General features: G+C 43.4%; 1 protein-coding gene across 3 annotated transcripts in view; it reads right to left on the bottom strand.

Annotated features, from left to right (window-relative positions):
• actn1 (actinin, alpha 1) overlaps positions 1–16008 on the bottom strand; it is a 61793-nt gene extending 45785 nt beyond the window's left edge. For all 3 annotated transcript variants that reach the window (XM_034857581.1, XM_034857580.1, XM_034857582.1), the window contains exon 1: positions 15590–16008. In XM_034857581.1, the coding sequence (XP_034713472.1) occupies positions 15590–15697 (108 nt within the window). In that variant the 5' untranslated portion in view covers positions 15698–16008. The remainder of the gene's footprint in view (positions 1–15589) is intronic.
• Between the last annotated feature and the right edge of the window lie 6979 nt (positions 16009–22987).

The raw sequence follows: 22987 nt of genomic DNA on the forward strand, positions 1-22987 counted from the left end.
CACTCAAACAGGCAGTTAATGCAACCTGCCGACTCAGCACAGTCTTTCATTCCACTTAGCCATCGCCTTGGCTGCTGCTTTAGCGCACACGCGTGCATGAGGGAGAGCGCGTGGAAGCAAATGCACTGTGGAGCGTGAACACAAGTACAAAGAAAAAAAGAACCTGTTAACACAGAGACACACGTACAATCTGTCTGCATACAGGCTGTGCACAAATCCACGCATGCAAAGCACTTCAACACGTACACACACTCTCCACAGCTGGAGCGCGGAGCAGTGATAAAGTGCAAAATGATCGGTCCACTGATATTCACTCTGTTGTGGACTTGATGCATATTTGTGTGTGTGTGTGTATGTATGTGTGAAGTCAAAGAGTGGTAGTGTGTCTTTCCTCTGCCGAGTTCATTTAACAAAGAGTGGCTCGTCTGTGAAAATGCTGCAGAGCACCTAACACTGAGCAGTTGCTATGACAACCACAAAAGCCTGGAGACCCACAAACAAACAGCTTGGTTGCGCCACGGCTCTTTAAAGCCCACATCCACGGCTGCCCGAGTGCTTGCTCGATCCAACACACACACACACACACACACACACACACACACGTTTGCCTGGACCATAATTTCAACAACTTTCAAGAGACGTTTTGGTGGAACTCAAGGATTTCTAGTTCAAGTAATCTTGCCTAACTCATTCTAAAACATCCCTTCCAAAGGATGGGAGGGTAGTATATTCAGTCGTGGATGGAACTAAATACATTTAAGTAATGCACATAGACTATTTCCACTTTATACCACCTTTGACCTTTGCTTCACTGCATTCGAGGCAAAGCTCTGGGCTATGAGCCACACACAGTACCGCTGCGTCGCTGAGGACTACGTCACGTCTTAGGAAACCCGTCATTATCACACCGTGTGTCCAAAACCAACATGGCTACTGTTAGCAACAAGGCGACAGCGTACAGTACATTAAGCTCAGGCTCATAAACGGGAGGGGTAGTACGCGCAGCCCATGGATGGGTGGAGGTTTTTACAGGACTAGCTACACATGACCGATCTTTTTCGCTCCTTTTTCAGAACCCAGAAGTTATTTATTGCTGTCGGGGTGTAAAGACCATTTCAAACAATATATTTTAAAAAATGTATTATATATTGAAAATAGTCACCAATCCTGCCTTTAAAGTAGATTTTCATAATGATACTTCCTGATTAAAGGCTTTTTACATGGTGGTATTGATATTTTACTTCAACACTCGGAGTATTTCTTCCACAGCTGAAAACAAAGTACTCTTAAGGCCGCCCACCAATCTATAGCCATATTTTAATTTTCTCACACCTAGAAACTGCCAAGGGCCTTCTACCCACACAAGAAACACTTCACGTCCGCTTCAGTGGTTATAGCTCTTCCATATTTGGTGAGAGGACAAAAACAAATATGTCCCGACAAATGTCTAAACATGAGCAGGACGCAAGTTCATAAGAAGATAAGGCACTGGTGGTGATCTCACGGCACACAAATTGGATGCAAATCCATGTGCAGATGCTATTCAAATGAGAGCCCAGGCATCAAAGAGGCCATGGTGAGCACCAAGTCGTTTCAAAGCCCAGTAAGAGCATGTATCGGGGTGTCCCACATCACAAAGGCCAGTCTGTAGAGACGCCTGGTCCCTGAAGCCCCAGCTCGGCTTCATGGTACAGAAACAAACATGGAGGACGTCGTTCAGACATGTAGTTACACAGCTGCACGGTATAAAAACGACACATACTTAAGTTTTAATCAACATTATCAGCCCAGTGTAGATTTCTTGCATACTATTAAAGTAAATTCTGAAGAGAGTATGTCGATTAGAAAGCTTATTATTTCTTTATCTTTACTTTTTATTTCAAAGAAAAGACATTAAAATAAAATATACAGCACAATAATTGTGTGGCAACACACCAAAAGAAGAAAAAAAAAAAAATGGCTATAAAGTCAGCGTTAGCAACAATAGGTCCGATATGTCCGAAAAGGAGCGCGAGGAAAGCCGACGGTTGTTATTTTCCCACCCCTCATTCCATTCTAAATAGTTCCTGTATATAGTATACATTTTGTAAATGTATGTATATATTTCATTTTATATATTCATAGCAAAATTACAAATATACAACAACTGCCTAACATTTTTTTACATTTTGCACCAAAAAACCCATCCCCCTAATCCCCCAACCAAGTACATCATCATTAGATTACCGTAAAGTCAAAGTATCACTGAATTACAACAGACCTTCATTTTAAAATAGAACAGAAAAAGAGAGACAAGGATTTTTTTTTTTTTTGCTGGACAGGAATAAAGTTGTTACCACAGCGACTCAGCACACCGTAACTCCCGAGTCATGCTGGAGCTGTTGTGCTCTCTCACATCAGTCAGATGCCAATCTAAACAGGGTGACAGGAAGTGCAGTGGCCTATTCACCCGAGTCATAACACAGTAACCATGAGTCAGCGGCAGCTCCATTTGCCCACGGCAGTAGCGTGCTGGGAGGCGTGCAGCGCTTTTTCACTGCTGACCGCCACCTGACTCAGGGAAATGCTACGCTGCACTCTAACAAAGAACACTTTCAACACATCTGCACACCATCGACTCTAGTGGATGTGTTCTGGGAACGCCTGGTAACGCCTGGTAACAGTGTGATTCATTTCTATCCACCAAGCTCGATGGTATCAGGAGCACAGACGCAACACTTTCTGTATTGTGGGATAAAGAAAGTATTTCTGACTGGCCAACGGGTGTTTATTAATACCGTAAGTGAGGACACCTTAAACATGTTCTTCATCTTACGGCTGTACAATAATCAAGTATGAAGCACGATTTTGATCACAAACAATGTAATCAAGAAAATGATTTTGCTTATTTTATTTCGTATATTATCCATTCGTGGTTTAAGAAAATTGTGAAAAGCACTAGAACATTTGCTCTTATTTTGTGTTTATTATGTAATACTATTTAAACATTTAAATATATTTTTAACGGCATTTTTAAGGGGAATTTCACTGTTTTTTCAGTTCAATAAATGCAACGTCTTTCCAAAAGTCATTGAGTAATCGTGTTAATAATCGTGATATCAATAACTGATCGTTTCCATAACTGGGCAGCCCTACTTTACCTGCACACACGATATTTTCATGCTGCAGGAGACTAAATCAACACAACCTATACATTGTTACACGTTCATATACCAGAACACTTCAGAGTTCTTTATAGCATCTTCAACATATCCAAGAATCAGTGGTGGTAGAAGTACTCAGATCTTTTGCTTAAGTAAAAGAAGCAATACTACAGTGTAAGAATACTCCTGCAGTCCGATCTTACTTAAAGGGATACTTTGCCCATTTGAATCCAGCTCTGGGCCAGTTTTGTGAGGACAGCATAATAGCTCAAGTAAAAGTAAACAATTATTAACATCAAAATATATTTAAAGTACCGAAAGTACTAATTACACAGAATGACCTATTTCAGAATAATGTAGAATATGTCTGGATTATATTTAATGATGCAAAGATGTGTTCATCACTTGAATGTTGCAGCTGGTGGAGGTGCAGTTGATTTTCATATTCTTTATTTACCGCCTGGTACATGAATCCAAAATAATAATCTCATCATCAAAATGCAAAATAACTCAAGCTGTCAAACAAATGTAGTGGAGTGAAACTCTCAATACTGGCTTCCTAGTTGTTGAGTAAAAGTATCAAGCATAAAATGGAAATACTCAAGTAGAGCAGCTAAACGTTCCTCAAAATTGTATGTAAGAAAGTACTTGAGTAAATGTACTTCGCACAGTCCACCATTGTTCAAAATGAACGGTACGATCTTGTGACATTTGTATGTAAGGTTACAAAAACGCTACATTATTCCACGTTTTACCTGAACTTCTTTGCTTGAACATGTATTGTAAATGTACTGTATTTTTATTGTGCTCTTCTAGTCGGGGTTGCTGGACTCATCGTTCAATGTCCTGCCCAAGGACACTTCGACATGGGACTACAGGGCCAGGGATTGAACCAACCGTCTACTTGGCAGGCAACCACTGAGCCACAGCTGCCCTGTGTGAGTGTGTGTGTGTGTGTGTGTGTGTGTGTGTGTGTGTGCGCGCTTGCTTTGGCCTCAGGGTTGTTAATGCGTGAGATCCAAACAAACAATAATGAAGCTTCCTGATTATCAGTTCCACATGTGAGTCAAAGAGAGAAGTGGTCAAATTTTCAATTCAGCAAAAAACAAAAACAATCCCCCCCACTAAAACTGGTCTCAGGAGCGATAAGCACCAAAAGGTAATATATGAACTGAAACCTTGATCACAAGTTACTGTGATTGGTTGAGCTGAGCTCCAGAGGCCACTTGTTTTCCTCTGACCTCGACATGAAACTTCCATTCAGAGAGGGGAACTCACGCTAGTCACAAGAGTCTACAACGACGAGTTTTTTTCCGGGATTGCTCCGGTGCCGCCGGAAATTCCGCCGGATGTCCTAAATTTCTGCCGGATGTTGATCATCTTCCTCTTCCTTTGTGTTGGCGTTCTAACCTCCCGTGGATTTCTGAGGACTATGGTTACCTGTTCCTCACATCTCTGCAGGGTAAATCCAGACAGCTAGCTAGACTAAAACTACTTTTGAACGTACACACGTTCCACCAAAACAATGCTAAAACATCGCAATATTTGATTCTACTTTAGAGAGTTGTCATGGTGTTGGAAATTCCCAAAAAAATCCCATATGCAATGGAACTGATGTCCAAATTCAACTTATCAAAACACCTGAATAGAAAAAAAGCTGACACATGGACTTGAAAGTCACAACATAAGTTCTATGTTCTAACACCACTGGCCAAAGTTCACAACACATGTCCAAACTAGCCCGTTTAAGTCCTCTGGATCGATGGCTGGCGCTCCGATTTAATACGCAGGTCACACAGGTTCGGTGTCTGAGACACAGTGGACCAATCAGAGCTATGGAGGTGGTATAAGGCATGGGGATGATGTCTCCTATCAACATTGCTGCATCCAACAAAGATTTCTACAAAAGAATTTTTTATTTTTTAAAGCAAGGATGATCATGAGATTGATCAGATCACCACGGCTGTACTGGTTGTCTTATATAGTTATAGTTAGAGATCAGAGAAAAGTCCTTTATAACATTTATTCGGCTTAGCTGGTGCCCAAAACGGTTTGGGTACTCTGCCATGTAACGGTACAGAAACCCAGACTTGAGATCAGTTGATGAGGACATGCGCACACACACGTGCCTTCTCTGTAAAGCTCATCTCAGCCTTTTTAAGTGACCCTGCAGCTCCAAATGAGCGGCTGGGACTGCTGCTGCTGTCTCCCCCCCCCCGTCTGTGTCCATACAGAGTCCAGCTCCAGCAGCTGCCAGTGTTTCACACAGCTCCAACCACTCGTCTGCCCTCGCCACTCCAACAAGGGCTCTCCACTCTGCACCGGCAAGCTGCAGGCCACCTCTCTCCTTGTAATGGGTTAGCAGGGGTGGGGCTGTTCCAGACCGAAGGGGGGGTGTCTGTTACAACTTGTAATGAGATATGCCGTGTCGTAGGCCCTTCAGAGCGGCCGCTGTTTACTGTTGCAAATCAAGTGACGTCCGGAGCGTGTGGACTAATCCTGCAGCGGGGGAACAAAGAGGGGAAAGTAACGCGGGGAAGAGAAGGGTCGGTCCGTTCTTGTTGCTGCTGCGGTACCTCATTGTGCAGCCTGTACCACAAAGAGCGGTCAGTCAGTCATCGGCACTTAATACAACTTGTCTGCAGTGAGTCAAACTCCGACTGATCGTGAGCGCCGGTGGAGCAGACGATCAATAGCAGCCACTGATTGAAATTCTGACATTCAATACTTGTCCCCACTTTAGAAAAAGTGGAAGAGTGCAGAACAAATGGCCTCTGGCCTCCATCAGAACACTCTCTTCCCAAGGACTCTAACACAGACTGATAGATTGATTCATTTCCAACATTATCACTTTATCTCCTTTCTTTCTTTGCACTGGGGCCTGTACTCGTTGCCTGTATTACTCCCTCCTTGCCTGTACCGTTGGCCACCAAGGAAGGCTGATTCACTGCACTGAATTTCACTCCCTCTGAATTGGACTTAATTGCCTGCAATGTAAATAAAACACTAAGAAACATCCTGCCATTTATTACACAAAGAGCAAATAATAGTGACGCACCACGCTGTGCACAGTGGAAGACCGGCTTCCTGATAAGGCTGGGGGGGGGGATTTTAACTTCATTTTTCCTTACATGCAACGCCACCCACTCAGTCACATTGCACAGATGGGGGGGGAGGGGATGGGGGAGAGAGAGAGAGAGAGAGCAAAAAGAAAGACAATAAAAAGGTGAGACAAATTAATGAGAGAGGAACCATAAATTGCATAAGAAACACATACTACTTTTCCTGGTTTCCCACATCTTCATGTTTGGTGTCGTTAAAGCTCTCGCAGTTCTACACTCCCAGAGTTAGCTTATCAGGGGAAAAGAATCCTGCGTCGCATGGGAAGTGACGCGTTAATAAGTTTCCGGCGGATTTTGGATTAACAGCAGGAGAAGAGCTGGGGAGTCGCCATGAAAAAAATAAATAAATAAAAAATCTAACTTTATCAAGAACACACGCTTGACAGTAAAATGACCTTGAAGGTCTCTTTGCAACTTTGATCTTACAGGTTACCACTTTCAGTTAAAGCCTTCCCTCCTCTCAACATAAGGGTTAATCGCCGGTTATTTTTACATTTGCTCATCCAAGTAATGCCCCATTACTTGGATGAACACACTTAGTTCTTGTTAAAATGTGATATCTTGGTTTCTATTTCCTCATATGTTGAAAGGAAAGTCTTTATGCTAAGCTACACTAAGCTAAGCTAAGCTATGCTAAGCAGCTGCTGGTTCTGGCCTTATATGTAACATTGAACTCTCCACCAGGAAGCAAAATTACCAAAAGTTTGACTTGAAATCCAGATGTGGAACGTGTGGACACCTTACTTGTCTGTTGAGTAATAAGTGAAGTGATGCAGTTACTTCCAATATGTAAGGGTAAATGAAAACATGTATTAAAGTAACTATCCAAACGCTGTTAGTGTCCGAGCGAGTATATGCTGCAGGAGGGAAACCCCGTGAAGCAGTAAAGGGTCATTGGATATCCGAGTGATGATAAATTATTGACTCCAGGTTGACAATGTGACAAAGACTGGCCCCCTGAACACGCTCTCTCTGTGCAGGGACCTAAAAGCTCTTCTGTCTGAACCTCTTCTTCCACCCCCCCTCCCGGAGCTCCACCTACAGGTTACTGAATGGAAAGGTGTATCCGCTGCCTGCTTTTACCACAGTATCTTTTTACTTAAAGCTGCTGTCACTCTTCCATGAGACGCAGCGCAGCTGTTCCTGTGAGGGGGGCTTGTGGCTAACACACTCACACGTTCATGGACTCTCCGAGCGCGGTACGAGCCCCCGTCTGCTTCAAAGGGAGCACATGTACTTGAGAATGCGTGCAGTTTGATTAATAGCATTAGCGGAGGGAAAAGACCCGGCAACATGCTTCCCATGTGGTACAGGAACATTCCTTGGAAACATGTGGACTGAGCGCCTATAAACCCCCTCTGGGTCCTAATGCTATTGAAGACATGTGACCATAAGTGTGTAGTGGTTCCAGACATGTTCAAGCATTGAGCAGTTTTTTTTTTTTTTTGCTCTGCACTCTTTGCTCCACAGGAAATGCACCTTGACCCCAAATCCCATGTTGGATGTGGAATCCAAAAAAAATAAAAAATCCTCCCCGTCTGGGGTCTTAAATCTGCCACCGAGCTGCGAATAAAAACACTCCAGTCTGTGCAGGATGGATTGTCCATTATGAAACTACGACGCAAAGCAAATGTATCCAAACTCCTGCAAGAGCTGTTAAAAGTCATTGCACAATTAGCCTTGGAACTGTTTAATGACCTAGAGCCGAGAGCTCGGAGCCCATTTCTCTACACGTTTCTAAATTTGGAGCACGGGCATGAGAAAATAAGCCATGCAAGAATTTGCATCAGGGCCCTGGCACTGGGAAGCAGTTCTGATAAGGGTAATTGCTCACATTTGACTTTTCAAACAGTGAATTCAAAAAAGAAAAAAAAAAGAAAAACAAGTTGCTTTGTAAAAGGCTTGATGAGGAACGTTCACCTTCCTGAAACAAATACAAGGAGAAACTGTTCAGGCACAAGAAGTGAAACTTAAGCATGACAATGAATTCCAGCCCGAGAAAGGATGAGTTCCTTTCTTCAGACATGTTGAGCTGGCATCTGCTTTCCTAATCATTGGCACAGAAACGGGAATTTTTTTAAACCAAAAAGAAATGTACCGCAAGACACAGAGGAGATACAGGACACCGATATTCAAAGAGAACAACACTGGAACGCTGGAAAACAACCTGTAGGTGGCCTTAGGAAGGGAGACATTCTCCAGATGCAAGATAACAACCAATTCCATAAATGTTGGTAAGTCTGGGATGAGGCTTGATAGTTTCCACTGTCTGATCCCTTTTGCATCACCATGATTGTTTCAAATGCTATTTTATTCATTTTTTCCTCCGGCCATGGTGGCTACGTGAGGGTACTTTTAGCTAAATGCAAGCCAAGGCCAACACACTGATACATGTTCACTATTTAACATTTTATTATTTTCCTATTAACACTGAAAGGTATAGCAGAGGCTGTTGGGAATCCGAATGTCATTCATTCTAAAACGTCTTACACTTCACCCGGAGAGGGGGACGTGCATGGCTGCACCAAATTTCATGGAAAGGCATACAGTAGTTGTTGAGATAATTCCCTCAAAACCACAAATGTGAACCTCATTGTGGAGCTGAAGGGAAAAGTCAGGGGATTGGCAAAGTCAGGCGGAATGAGGACCGTGTTTCAGCCACTTGTAAGAAGACATGTCTCAAAAAAGGACCAATCTGTGTGAGCTGTCCCGGTGACACTGCCACCAGCTCTCCAACCAGAGCCCCGCTGCACCTCACCGGGGACGTGGCGCCGGGTTACGAGAAGAGTCAACAGATACAGGTCCGTATCGTCTGACACGCCATCCATCGAGCCGGGGCCGCAAAGAGTACATGGTTTCCTCCTAACTGAGAGCTTCTCGAGAGCGCCACATAACAAGATGTTTAAAAGACGCTTAATCATGAAACGTGCTCAATCGAACCCTGAGCCAATTAGTGACGGAGGAGAAGAAAAAGGGAGGGGCGACGAGGAGAGAAGTGGGTAGGAGTGTGAGCCCGTCTCAGGTTCGAGTCATTTGGCGCGAGGAAAACGCGGTAGAGTTGAGTCAGCAACCCGATCTCTCTGCTTGGGTTGGGAGAATTTGGTTACTATGGCTGAACGAGAGATGATTACAGACAAATGGAACTTCAAAAACAAGCGCAAACTCAAAGAAGTAAAAACACACCTGAAATTAACTAGGGTAAGTCCATAACAGTGGACTTACCGACGTGATACTGGTTTAAGAGAAGACAGTCTGCTTCTTTAGTGGACAAATTAAATTAAATTATTCCTGAATTAAAGAAAGTTGGACTCCACCTGTCATCGTGCTGAACTATGAGCACACGCGCAACGCTTCCTGCGATAGGACGAGTGGATGCTTGGAAGCTTCTGGGCCTTCTCAGCTGCATGGGGGGGGGTCAGCTTGTGACCCCATCAATCAGGACCAACGAGACAGGGCCCTGGCAGCGTGACCGGGGCGGGGCCTTCGGGGAGCTCCTGTTGGGATTTACGGCCCGACTGTGTTAACCACGGCAGCGAGATCAGAACCCGAGAGTACACAGCCGACTTCTATTAGGAGACCTTCCAATGTCTCTCACTTCTTACTCTTTCAGAGAACAGCAGCCCCCCCAAAGGCCGCTCATTTCCTACGAGTCATCTACAAATCAGACGGAGGACACATCTGAGACACAAGACTGCGTCCCGTTCTCACCTCTCTAAAGGAATAGTTTGACATGTCTCTTGCTGAGGAGATAGACTTACTACTTACTACTCTTGGCATGGAAGCAAATAAGACTTTATTTTTCAAAACTATTTCATGTATGGAAGAGTGGTGGGTCCTTTTTAAGATATGATGTGAAATATAGGCTTTTGTAGGGCAAAGAGCAGTTTTATCTGTGCGAGTGGGGGGGGTGTACTGTGCTGCTCAAGGGCACTTTATAGGCTCCGATAACCTACTATCTCAGTCCATATTTGTTTTCCTACTCCTCCATTTAGTTAAGAACAGTTAGTGTTGAACAGAACTATTTTTGGGGGGTTTATTTGAGGGAAGAACAAGCATTAAAAGCTTTTCTCAACTTTCCAAAGGGGATCTGAACTGACAACCTGCAGATGCAAAAACTTCCTAAAATCATGCAAAAGATAATTCACCGGCTGAAAATATCTCGCAAGCACCACGGAGTTGTGTGATAATGACTCAGGGTCAGGCTGCGGGATGGAAAACATCCCACGACACAGCAACACTTTATTGAATGGGGGGAGGGGGGGCTCAGAGAAGCATCATTTCAGCACATAACTTGAGCGCCATACGTGAGCACAGACTGCGACAGACTGAGCAGGTCCAGGCGGAGTGGACACACCTGGCTCCGTCCCCAGAGACAGGTGGAGACAGAGCAACAGTCACGCTGGCCTCAGAACTCTTCACCCGAGTGAACTGTCCACTCCCGGAGTCTGATCCGCTCTCTGACCAGGCAAAAGTGCCACAGCTACTTGGAGAAAACAGCGCTGTGGAAGCAGCGAGACATGTGAGCGCACGTCCCAGCCTGAGAGACAACCAGCACAACAACACGCAATATCTGGAGTTCACCCCCCCCCCCCCCCCCCCCCCCCCCCCCCCCCCCCCCAGTCTACTCTGCCTTCTCATCTAGTCCTTGACATCATGGGGCTTTCCACATTTTCTCGTTTGTTTGCTTCTGTCTTTGTTTTCTTTCTTACATTTGACACTAGAGATTTTACTGTAGATTTTTTTATCTTAAATGTACAGTATATATTTTATAGTTTACTCAACGAATTGTAGGTATGTATTTCTTCTCACCTTATTATCCTTGATGCTTTGGCAATATTGTTATTTCTGACATTCTTGCCAATAAAGCAATTTGAAATGGAGAGCGATTTTAGAGAGAGAGAGAGAGAGAGAGAATTTACTCTTTCCACATTCCCTGCTTTGTTAACGCCAGTCTGCCACGCTCTTCTTCTTTTGTTCAGAGGGCTGCGCAAGGTGCATCATGGGAACAGTGGAATCTGATGACAGGAAGCATTTGTGAGCTGACATTACCTATCCTATAAGGTAGTTCAGCTCTTTAATAATATTGTAGCGTCACATGCGTTGAGTCACATTCCTGAACATTGTCAGATAATGTAATTCAACTGAAACACAGTATTTGAATATTAATCTTAATGCAGTTACATTAAGTGTTATTTTGTTCCAGGAGCAGTGAAATGTCAGCAACTGTGGATGTAGGTCAGGGTGCTCGGCTGGGTGCCCAAGGGAGCTAGGGTTGCACAATATTGGCAATATGTGATATTGCAATATCAATTATGAATATTGCGAAACATGTGTAAAATTACAAACGCTATGGGAAAACGCATCAAACTAGATTCCTAAATTAAATTAGTTTTAATACAACACAGGGTTCCTTTCAAGTGAGAGTCATATTGGAACAACATGAATAATTATAAGGACCATGTCTACAGAGCAGGACATCTTTTACTGGTTGGACAGTATAAAATATATAAATAAGGACCATGTCTACAGAACAGGACATCTTTTACTGGTTGGACAGCATAAAATATATAAATAAGGACCATGTCTACAGAACAGGACATCTTTTACTGGTTGGACAGTATAAAATATATAAATAAGGACCATGTCTACAGAGCAGGACATCTTTTACTGGTTGGACAGCATAAAATATATAAATAAGGACCATGTCTACAGAGCAGGATATCTTTTACTGGTTGGACAGCATAAAATATATAAATAAAGATAACTTTTGCTTCTCTGATTTGTTCCGGTTTGTCTCTTTCAATTTGTTCACTTACACTGTCAAAACATGCACTCACTAAACATTGCATACTTGTTGCAACACTTTCAATAGATTTCAATGACGATATATATTGAGAAATAATACTCCACAACATGAAATTGCAATAAGAATATTGAGTCAACATTTCTTGCCCTAGAAGGGAGCGCTGACTGGCTTGGTGGGAGCTACATGCACGTCTGGCCCACTAAGAGACGAGATCCTGCACAGCCTCCCTGGCCTGCAACGAGGACTCATTGCATCATGATTCCTAGAAACGTATTGACCAATCCCCTCGTCTGCCTAAAAACAGCCAGGTCTTGATTGGTCTCCAAAAAAAGAAAATGAATCTAATATTTCATAATTTAGCTTGGTTTCTTCACTTATCAGAGAGGTATGGTCCATGTCTGTCAGACCTGATCAATATACAGAGATGGTTTATCAGCGTCATAACAAACATCACGCTGGGAACAAGCTATCACTGCATTTAGATCCTTCTTGTAATTGCTTTCAGCGTCCCCCAGGTCCAAAGGGAGGGGTTAGGGGGACGGGAGGGCGAGGCAGTTTTCTTTTTTTTTGGTTTTCTTCCATCAAATTAATTTTGTTTTGTTTCGTTTTTTCATTTAGTTGATGACTATTTTTATATTGATCATACATTTATGGATATACTTTATTGGCAGTCCATCAACTTGTAACCTCACCTAATATCATGTGATAAATACCAATTAAGTATTGATCACAAAAAAAAGAAACGATTAATTTGAGCCTCAAAGTCACAGAGGGAGACAAAGCGTTTTTTGGACAAAGTGAAGCAGGTAAAAGACAATAGAACTGACCCAGCTGTGTGGACGCACAAATGCTGTAACATAACATCTGTCAATAACATACATATATAAGTACATTTTACTTAAACTGTGTTTTAATGGGCAAGTAAAAAGTACAATATTGTTCTCTGAAATGTGTAGATGTAAAAAAAAGTGGCAGTGACAACAAAAAAAAGACTCAAGAAAAGTACAAGTATCTCAAATGTGTACTTGAATAAATGTACTTAGTTACATTCCACCACTGGGTGTGGGAAGTGGGAAGTGGGAGGTTGGAGGTTTACAGGCAGGGCCTGTCTCCTTATAAGGACAAACCTGGACCCATTAGCTCCAGCAGTTAACACCTGAACGCCACTCCCAGCTATAAAAACAGAAAGAAAATGCTGGAGACTGAAAAAAAGATGTGAGGTGCGTGTGCTTGTTTGTGGACAAATACATAAGCAAAGTCCCGTGTCAAAGGTGGAAATATGCGGGAGCTGCCTCTTTAAAGAGAACATCTGGCTCAGTGTACCTGAGACACCTGGCTCTGCAAAGACAGTAAGATTCCAAGATAAGAGGATAGCAGCGCCTTTATTCCTGGGGGTCAGGTTAAGACTTGCCTCGGACACAAAACAGTTGAAACACTCATGGAGCCCAACTAAAAGTCCTCATTGCACAATCTATACTTCTCATCTGCTTTTTAAGTATTCAAGCCTAGTTTACTGTTGGGGATCCAAACCAGATCACTCTGGTGGTCCGATGTTTGCCGTCACTAACAAACGCTGAATGTCTGAAGGCCATGGAGAAGCAAAGCAACACACAGGGGAGCACAGCTGGGAAGTTTCCCAGCACTGAACAAACCAACACCCATCTTGAAGGCTAAGGAAGCCCCTCCAACACGCTGGTGGACTCATTTAAACACGACACAGCTAAATACTACACAGCTCAATCATCATGACAGGGGCTTTCTTGAAGGGAAACAATCAGCAAACATGAAAGGCTTCTCTCTTAATGAGCAGCAAAGCCGACTGCCGATGCTTGGAGGGAACATTGTGTTTGTGTGCACATGTGCATATAGATATGCATATGGATGTGTGTGTGTGTGTACACACTGGCTCTGAGGGGCTCTGAGGGCAGAGGTGGATGCTTGCCAGGGGGGCTGCAGTCCTCCCTCTCAGCCTGTGATTGTGTTCATCTACTCCAAACTCCACCTAACCATCACCATCACCATCACTGCTGCTCTCTGTGGAGAGGAAGCGATGAATAAAACATCCTCGCTCTCTTGGATCTTGATTTTTTTTAGATCAAGGAGGGTCATCGTAGGAAAGTATTTCCCCAGGATGGAAGCCTGTGATCCAGGCCGGAGGGGGATGTGCATACTGGTAGGGGTTACTGTTTAAGGCTCTAAAGAAGTAGCAGCGCGAGAGGATGTCCAGCCCTGTCCAATGTCCACACCTGACATCAGCCATGCATACCATCCTTGTCGTCCGCCCTGCCCTCCCCTCCCTTTCATTCGCTTGCGACCGGTAGCAGCCTGCCGATGACATAATCCAGGAAACTAGAAGCTGAGAGCTTGCAGAGCAAGAAAGAAACTAGGGGGAAAGTTTTCCAGCGGCAGCGAGAGGGGCCGATTATTACCATTTTTGGGCACGCTTGCTCCCATGCAAGCCCAGCCCAAACCGCAGCGCGCACTCAGATTCCACAGCGCTTTTCCTCCCCGTTTTTCAAAGCGGAGGAAAAGTATGGGGGAGCAAGGGAAGAAAAGAGTAACACCCCCTTCTGGAAACGGGCCATTCATACTCAGCAGCTGGTGGACGCGTGGAGGTGATTGGGACTCGTTAAAAGACAATATATGGATGTCTGACAGCCTTTTAATATAAAGACGGACGGAGTGCGCGCCGGGTTGTGGAGCTCATATTCAGCCAAGGAAGGGGGGGGGGGGGGTTGAATAAAGCAGTAGCCTAATTTATTGAGGAAAGTGAGAGACGAATAAACTAGATTCCAAACTATGGACTGAATACAGGAAACACAAAACAGAAATCCAACATTGACTTTCCCCGAGAAAGCGCAGAATCTGCGCGTAAATTAGCCACCCAGCTGAATTAATGAGACGCAAACATGAGTTAAGGTGCATGGGTTTACAGCCCCCACCTCCCACACCCAAACACACACTCCATCCCCCCCGGGGGATGTTCAGCATGGCCTAATCCACGTCGCATCATATGCCAAGATGACAGGAGGGGCCAGTCACACACACACCATAAGCAGTCAAGCGCATGGCTGACATCTGTTGCGCTATAGAAGGTGGGCGTCCTGTCCCGTTTTTAATTGTTTTTCTACCCCCCCCCCCCCCCCCCCCCCCCCCCCCCCCCTCCTATTCTTCTACCCCTTCCCTCCTGCTGCAGGAGATTTCATACCGCTATACAGGACACGGGCTAGAGTGTGGGAGATGAAAAGTTTGGGAGCACAGCCAGTCTCCTGGTATTTAAGGAGCCGAGAAAGCCGCGCAGGTGATCTCCAGAGCGCTAACGAGGCAGGTGATTAAAGTCCAGCTGCTGGCCTTGGCCAGGACTGCTCGAGTAATGCAATCTAATTACCGCGTGACACTACGTTAACCAGCGGTATTATTATTATTATTATTATTATTAGGCTGGGCTATTCTGGTTATTATCATCACACGCAACAACTTCCGCACCTTTCCGCCGGAGGCAGAAGGAAGTCACTCACCTTTCTCTGCTGCTTCTCCCATGCAGGATCCAGGAGGAGATCCCGGTCCCAGTCGTCTTCCTGATGCATATAGTCAATTTCTCCATCATAGTCGTCCATATTATGCATGTCTGGATGAAGCTGTGCTATAGCCTAGACGCTCTCTGCTTCTCTCTGCGGTGTCCCCCGGTCCTCGGATGTTTTACAGCTCGCTCGGTCTACTCTCCGCCCCGCATTCAAGACGGTGTGTGGATGAAATTAACGGTCCACCCCGGCTTCTCTCTCTCTCTTTCTCGCTCTCTCTCTCTCTCTCTCTCTTCTTCCAACTCTGCCTCTATTCTCTCTCTATCTGCTCTAGTTGTTGCCCAGCAGCAGTCGTCCGCGGTAGGCAGGTCTAGCAGCGAGGGGCGACAGACGCAAAAACTTTGCTTCAGACAAATTGAATCGATAACCGACCGAGGGATCTGATTGGACGCCTCGGGGCGCACACGGCCCGCCTACTTGAAGCCGATTGGCTGGTTCGGCTGTCTGTGTGGCTTTCTAGGCTACCCGAGGTTGGCTGCATAGGTTGATCTGACTGTTTGACTGTGAGGATTTACTTCAGACTGTAGTGAGAATAACGTAACGCGTTACTTCAGGCGGGGACATTACATATCGAACTTTTCAAGAACTAACACAAAAAAAATATCTTGTAACAAAAGCTGACGAGGCACTTTTGTTATTTTTCAGCAGTGGGTTAAGACGTAAGCTGGTTAGATCCTTTACTTTGGCCAAATTAGCATTAGGCCTACCCCCTGGTGCAGTGTAACTAGGTAGGCTAGTTACTCTAGCCCTGTACTATTTTTTTTTTTTTAATTTTTACTTTAGTCTATTTCTCCACTACATTTTTGATTCAAACATAGTCTACTTTTTACTTCACAAGATACATACACAAGATTTTACTAGTGTGACAACTTTACCAGGGCTTACTGGTCACTGCAGATTTAGATTATCTTTTAAGTAACAATAGCCTAACCAGGGGCGGTTCTGGGGGGGCAGGGGGGGCTGGTGCCCCCTTAATATTAAGCCCCGACCGCGCCCCCCTTCAATATTTTCAGACATATTTAACCCCAGCTTTATCCTCAAAGAGGGATTCTCTCTCTCTCTCTCTCTCTCTCTCTCTCTCTCTCTCTCTCTCTCTCTATATATATATATATACAGTATATAAAATGTGACTACATATGATGTATATGTGTGTGTATGTGTGTGTGTATACGATGTATATCTGTGTGTGTGTGTGTATGTGTATATATATATATATATATATATATATATATATATATATATATATATACACAGTATATATATAAAAGAGCATGTGGCCCCAGCCTGGCCCCTCCATTTGAAATGGTCTAAACCGCCACTGAGACTAACAGCTGTAAAACAAATTAAAAAAAGTACAATCTTTTCACCTGAAATGTACTGCAGGCTACAAGTGTGAAGTTTCACAACTATTAAGTACTCACGTACAAGTACCTCAGAACTCTACGTTAGTGCAGTAAGCTAACTGAGTACACTGTCAGACTATTGAGTTACGTAAAAGCATCCATACATGAATGTAAAATGTCAGTTACAAGTAAAATTTAATGATTATACTTCAAGTATAAACAGTAAAGTATTCATTATTTAGAATGTCTGATTTCAGAAAAGATTATTGGAATATCGTTTCAGAAAATACAACACCTACGTACAACACTGAGTTTTCTAACTGCAGTTGAACTGAAAAATAATGTATCATTGAATATGTACAATTCTGAGATACTCATACTTTTTGAATATTTCCACTTTATGCTACTTCTACCACATTGTATTTTTGAGCTAAATATTGTACTTTTTACTTGACCAAATGTACTTAATATTTTATCCATTAAGTTACTACTTTGCAGATTTTGATTAATACAAAACATAATTAACTGATAAATGATGCTACATTATTTTAGATTTAGCTACCCAAATATAAGCTAAGCCCACCGTTACCAGCAGGACCATCTGAGTGATGAACAACATTATGCATCAATAATTATTATGCAATAACATACTGACTTTGAAATGTGCCATTCTGCTTAAGGAGTACTTTAAGTATATCTTATCATTTTTCTGGAAGCTTTTGAATGCAGGACCTTTCTTGTAGAGTATGTCTAACTCAAGTACTTCAATCCGCACTTATTCAAAACACGTACTCCCACGTTATACTGCATTGTAGAGGGGAATAGGCTACTTTTACTCCAAGATCAATAGTTACATACTCTGCAGATTAAGATTTTATATATGATTATCTCATCAAATATGATGCATTGTGCCAAATGTAGAAGCAGAATGGAGCAGATAATGGAACTATTCTAGTAAAGTACCTCAAAAGTGAAGGCTGCTTAAATACAGTAGGCTACTTGAGTACCTCACACATTTCTATAGGCTGTTATTAAGCACCCCCATCCTGTGTATAATACTGTGTAAGACGCTGAACTGTATTCTCACTGCACATACAGACCTCCACTCATTCAGAAGAGAGAGAAAGAAGAAAGGCGAGTCGGAGTGAGGCTCCGGTAAACATGGGAAGGCCAGGTCTGTCTGCCTTGTAAGGTAAACCGACTCTCTTCCTTTTCTCCCTCCCTCTCTCTCTCTCTCTCTCTCTCTCTCTCTCTCTCTCTCTCTCTCTCTCTCTCTCTCTCTCTCGCTCTCACTCACACACACACACACACACACACACGAGCAGAGAAGATGCCGACATGGGATAGCCCCGGCAGTCAGAGAGAAAGTGGAGCACTCTTCCATATATGGACAAACTTCCAAGGGGTGAATGTTTGGGATAGTGATGTCACGGAGCGGGAGCAGACTGCCACCTCACCGCCCGGTCCCAACCATGGACGTCTACGGCAGCCTGGTGGCTGGGATCAGAGTCGAGCCCAGAGCCGAGCCAAACGCAGCCGAGAGCAGCCAGAGAGCTGCAGCTTGTTAGCAATGGAGTCTGGAGGAGGTACACTAATTACACACTTTCTTTCATAAGCTAACTAACAGGCAGTCATTTAAAAAATAAATGAAATGATTCATTAGTTTGAATTAAACTATTGCATTAAAGGTTTTACAATGCTCATTATTATGTCAATTCAACAAATTAATGCATTGTGTTTTTCATCACTTAAATGGTCCTGCTGGTAAAGGTGGGCTCATCTTATATTTGGGTTGCTACATCTAATAACATAGCATCATTTATCAGTAATAAAGTGATTAATTACTTTGACATTTGAATTAAACCATTGCGCTAAAGGTTATGCAATGCTCATTGTTGTGTGTCAATTAATAACTCCCTTTCATTAGTGTGTCTTTAAATAATTTAATTAGCTTATAAATGGACTTGCAAAATAAATCTGAACCAAGAGTCTCCAGCCGTGCTAGCAGCTGTGTGAGGCGGTGCCCGGCACAGTGGTGCTTAGTGGGAAATGCTATGACAGTAAGTAACCCGTGACGTCATCTTTAACGCCCACTCATTGAATCCTTTAACTGCAACCTAACAGAGGAACGTCTGCGCTTCATCAAGTGTGCACAGTAGTGTAGCCTACGTAGTGGGAAGTGAATACAGACATGGTGGTCACTATTGACCTATTGAGGCCATTTAAAACCTCGTGGATCGTGCAGGATGTCCCGTGTCGCTAGTGGCGTTCTCTCTGACCAATCGTTGGTCTGCGGTGTTTTAGTCTCGCAATGCTAGACCTTCCTCCACAGGGCTGCAGAGGAGGGTCTGGCTAGTCCACATGGCATTCTGGGATGGGAGAAAAACATGCTCTGGTTTATTGGCATGTCTTTAAACCAATCACACTTGTTTTGAGCGGCGTTAAGCGCCGGACCTGAGCAACGGTGCCGCTGTAAAACAGCCTTGGGAAGGAACTTGTTTTGGAGGAACACTTGTACGTTCAAAAGTAGTTTTAGTCGTGCAACAGAAAACTCTGATTGGACAGATAGTCTAGCTAGCTGTCTGGAGTTACCCTGCAGAGATCTGAGGAGCAGGTAACCAGAGTCCTCAGAAAACCACCGGAGGTTAGAACGCCAACACAGAGGAAGCCCAAGACAGCGGCTATCCAGGCTAAATGAGTGAAATTCGGCGGATGTAGACCAGCAGTTTTAACTCCACCTTCTAGTATCGACTCAGCTCACTCGGAGCTTTGAACCTAACTGTTGTATATCTATGCCTTAACCAAGATGGTACCAAAAAGTACCCGGCTGTTGCTCTGGAGGAGGTTTTCTAAAGTCTGAAAAAAGAGTTAAATGACTATCTGTACCAAATGAAATGACAATACATCCAACAGTCGGTCAGACACTTCACTGAAAACCACAAATGTCAACCAAAGTCAGGGGAACACCAAAGTCAATGTGGACTCCATAGATGTCTGATCAAGGCAATTCATCGGATAGTTGAATTATTTCAGTTGAGACCAAAGTGTTGGATCCACCCTAGAGCCAGGCCTCTAGCACGGTTAAAAAGGCTTTTATTTGTTACCTTTTATATTTAAAATTGCCCATGACTTTTTTCCATTTATTCAATTAAACACACAGCCAATACACCACACTAAAAACTAAAAGAGATTCAAGCCATAGAGCAGCAACAGGAGGTCTAATTGGCCAGCTGACAAAAGAGGCTTTTCCTCTCAACACTGCAAATTATGGCTTATTAGACGCATCAATTAACTCATTCTAATGAACCACTGAAATGTGTATAATTATTCTGGTGGCAGACGCCAGGCTGCACAGTTTCGACTGGAGTCATTTCATGCGGTCCAGCAAGTTGACGTCAACATAACAATATTCAGCAGAATCCCAGAATATCTCGTGAAGAGCGGGTGCAAACAAAGTTAAGCCTGCTTTGTGAAGCACACAGGTCATGTGAAGAGCCGGTGCATTGGACCCTGTCTGGTCTCTGACTACATCCCGAGGTATTCCAGTCATGTAGGGAGGGGAATTCTTAAATAGCTGTCCTTTGCTGTTTAAGCTAAACCATGTATGGGATTCTGCAGAACAACCAGGGTATCCCATTGAGTTGTACGTGTGTTTAGGTTTGTGGTCCAACTAACTTGAGCCAAAAACACCATCTGGGGCCAAAAGGAGCGTTCTGTCGACACGGGATAAAGAATGTGAGGACTCATTCTAAAAAGGAGAGTTTTGCTCTTTTGGAAATATGATGCAACAGTGGGTGAGGGCTGCGGTCAAACACAGGATCTGACTTGAAAGCCTACAAAAACTTGGTTTCAAATTTTAAAGGGAAACTCCACAGACTTTACACGTTAAAAGTTGGTATACAGGACTACTACAGGTGCTACTCAATATGTAAAAAAAAAAAAAACGTATATAAAGCCTTATGTGGCTCCAGAGAGCGGACTGAAATCTGAAAAATTGCCTCAAGTGATGTCATTTGAGTCAGCATGGGACGGGGTTAAAGGATACAAGTTTATAAAATGAAATACATTTGGAGGTGTGCAGTTAGAAAGAAGTGAGTTTACAGATCTCTGTAGCCTGCCTCTCATCTCTGCTTGAGGCTACATTAGCCACTACTAGCATAACACAGCTGAATCTCTGACGCGTTGTTATGAAACCCACGCAACTTCTAGGCAATACCCGCCCTTCGATCCCATTCCCCATCTACTACAGGCCGGGTATCATACGCCCAGGTATCATAACCTGATATGTTCAGGTGCCTTCTCCTGACCAATCGGCTATCCTAACCACAACCACTCGAGGTGGATCGATCTCGGTTGAGATGCATTGTGGGCAATATAGGTGCTGGATTTAGACATAGAAGAAGAATGTGTGGAGTAAAAAAAGATAGTATAGTCCTTTTCAAAAGGAGCCACCATAAACCAGTGTAAAAAGGAAAGGACAAAAAATAAACATGGATATCTCTAATATGAATTTAAAAAAAACTCCTAACTTCAGCAGAAACAAGTTTTCACGTTGGACCACAACACTCTTACTAAGGAAAATAGGTTTTTCAGAGCCTTTAAGAAATTGAAAAAGTTAAAGTGTGTCCCCTCCCAAACAAATATGGTGCATTTGACTTCCCCCCCCACCTCGCTCTAGTGGAAGCCCTCAAGGTCTGTGGTTGGATTGGGCCCCTCCCAGTTGTAAATGTGACGTATGTGGAAGGGTGTTGCTGCAAAAGTGCACACAGAAACAGTTACCCTTCCCTGAATAAATAAAGATTAAAAGTCCATTGTAAGTGCACCGATGGGTTCTAATGCGACCAGTAAAACATGCTACAGTGGCTGGCATTAGTTCACACACCCAGGCTAAAGTTGATTAAAAAGAAGAAGAAAAAAAATCTGTTGGAAATTGATCTTAATGCCTACTCAAAAGAATTAGGAAACTAAGTATTAAGTATTAACACCCCTGTGTTAATTTCCCATAGAGGCAGGCAGATCTGTCTTTTTAAAGGCCAGTTATTTCATGGATCAGGATACTATGCATCCTGATAAAGTTCCCTTGGCTTTTGAAATTATAATACTCCCCCCCCCCCCCACATCATCACATACTCTTCACCATACCTAGAGATCATCTCTCAATGCAAATCCAACCAGCTATTAGTCTAACTGAAATAAAACCATGCCAATCTCTATGTATGCTGAAGGGTATGTGAGGTTGTGGGGGGGTATTTTAATTCCAAAGGCCAAGGGAACTTTATCAGGATGCATAGTATCCTGATAGATGAAATAACTGACCTTTAATAATAAAAATGTGCCTGCCTCTATGGGAATTTAAAATAGGGGGTGTGTATGTATGCCCCTTGTATTATAAGGAAGAACATTTCTTTATTTATGATACATTATTCATTCACAATGAAAATTTGTGTGCTTAAAAGGTTGGATTTTTCTAAATGTGGTTAATTAAAAGCCTTACGATCCATTTCCAAAAGATTATTTTTTATTCCTCTTTTGAATCAACTTTAGCCTGGGTGTGTATACTTATGCAAGCCACTGTATACGTATCTAGCATTGTGTTACACTCAAATATACGTGACTTGATTCTTGCAGGGAATTTGTAAAATGTAACACCTCATATACTTTAGATTGATATTCCAGCTGTTAAACTCTCAGACTGTCTTGTAAACCTCAACATGTATAGCTGGTAATTAATCTTGAAGCCATATGCAGCCCAGCAGGCACACTCCAGTCCAAATGTAAACAACCCCAAAGCATACAATATCCCTATTTGAATATTTGTCCCCGGGGGAAGCATGGGAGGTAAATGAAGGGTGTCTACTTCCTGCAGATAAGGGACGGCGGCACTGAGAAGTTCTAACAAGTAGAGGAAATTGTTTTGACAGTAGAGCAGTTCGAACAACTCAATAACCCTTCACCGCATGGTCGCCTGCTCCCAGAATACTGGAGCGCCAGC

This window comes from Etheostoma cragini, chromosome 20, assembly GCF_013103735.1.
Source record: "Etheostoma cragini isolate CJK2018 chromosome 20, CSU_Ecrag_1.0, whole genome shotgun sequence".
Taxonomy (NCBI): domain Eukaryota; kingdom Metazoa; phylum Chordata; class Actinopteri; order Perciformes; family Percidae; genus Etheostoma; species Etheostoma cragini.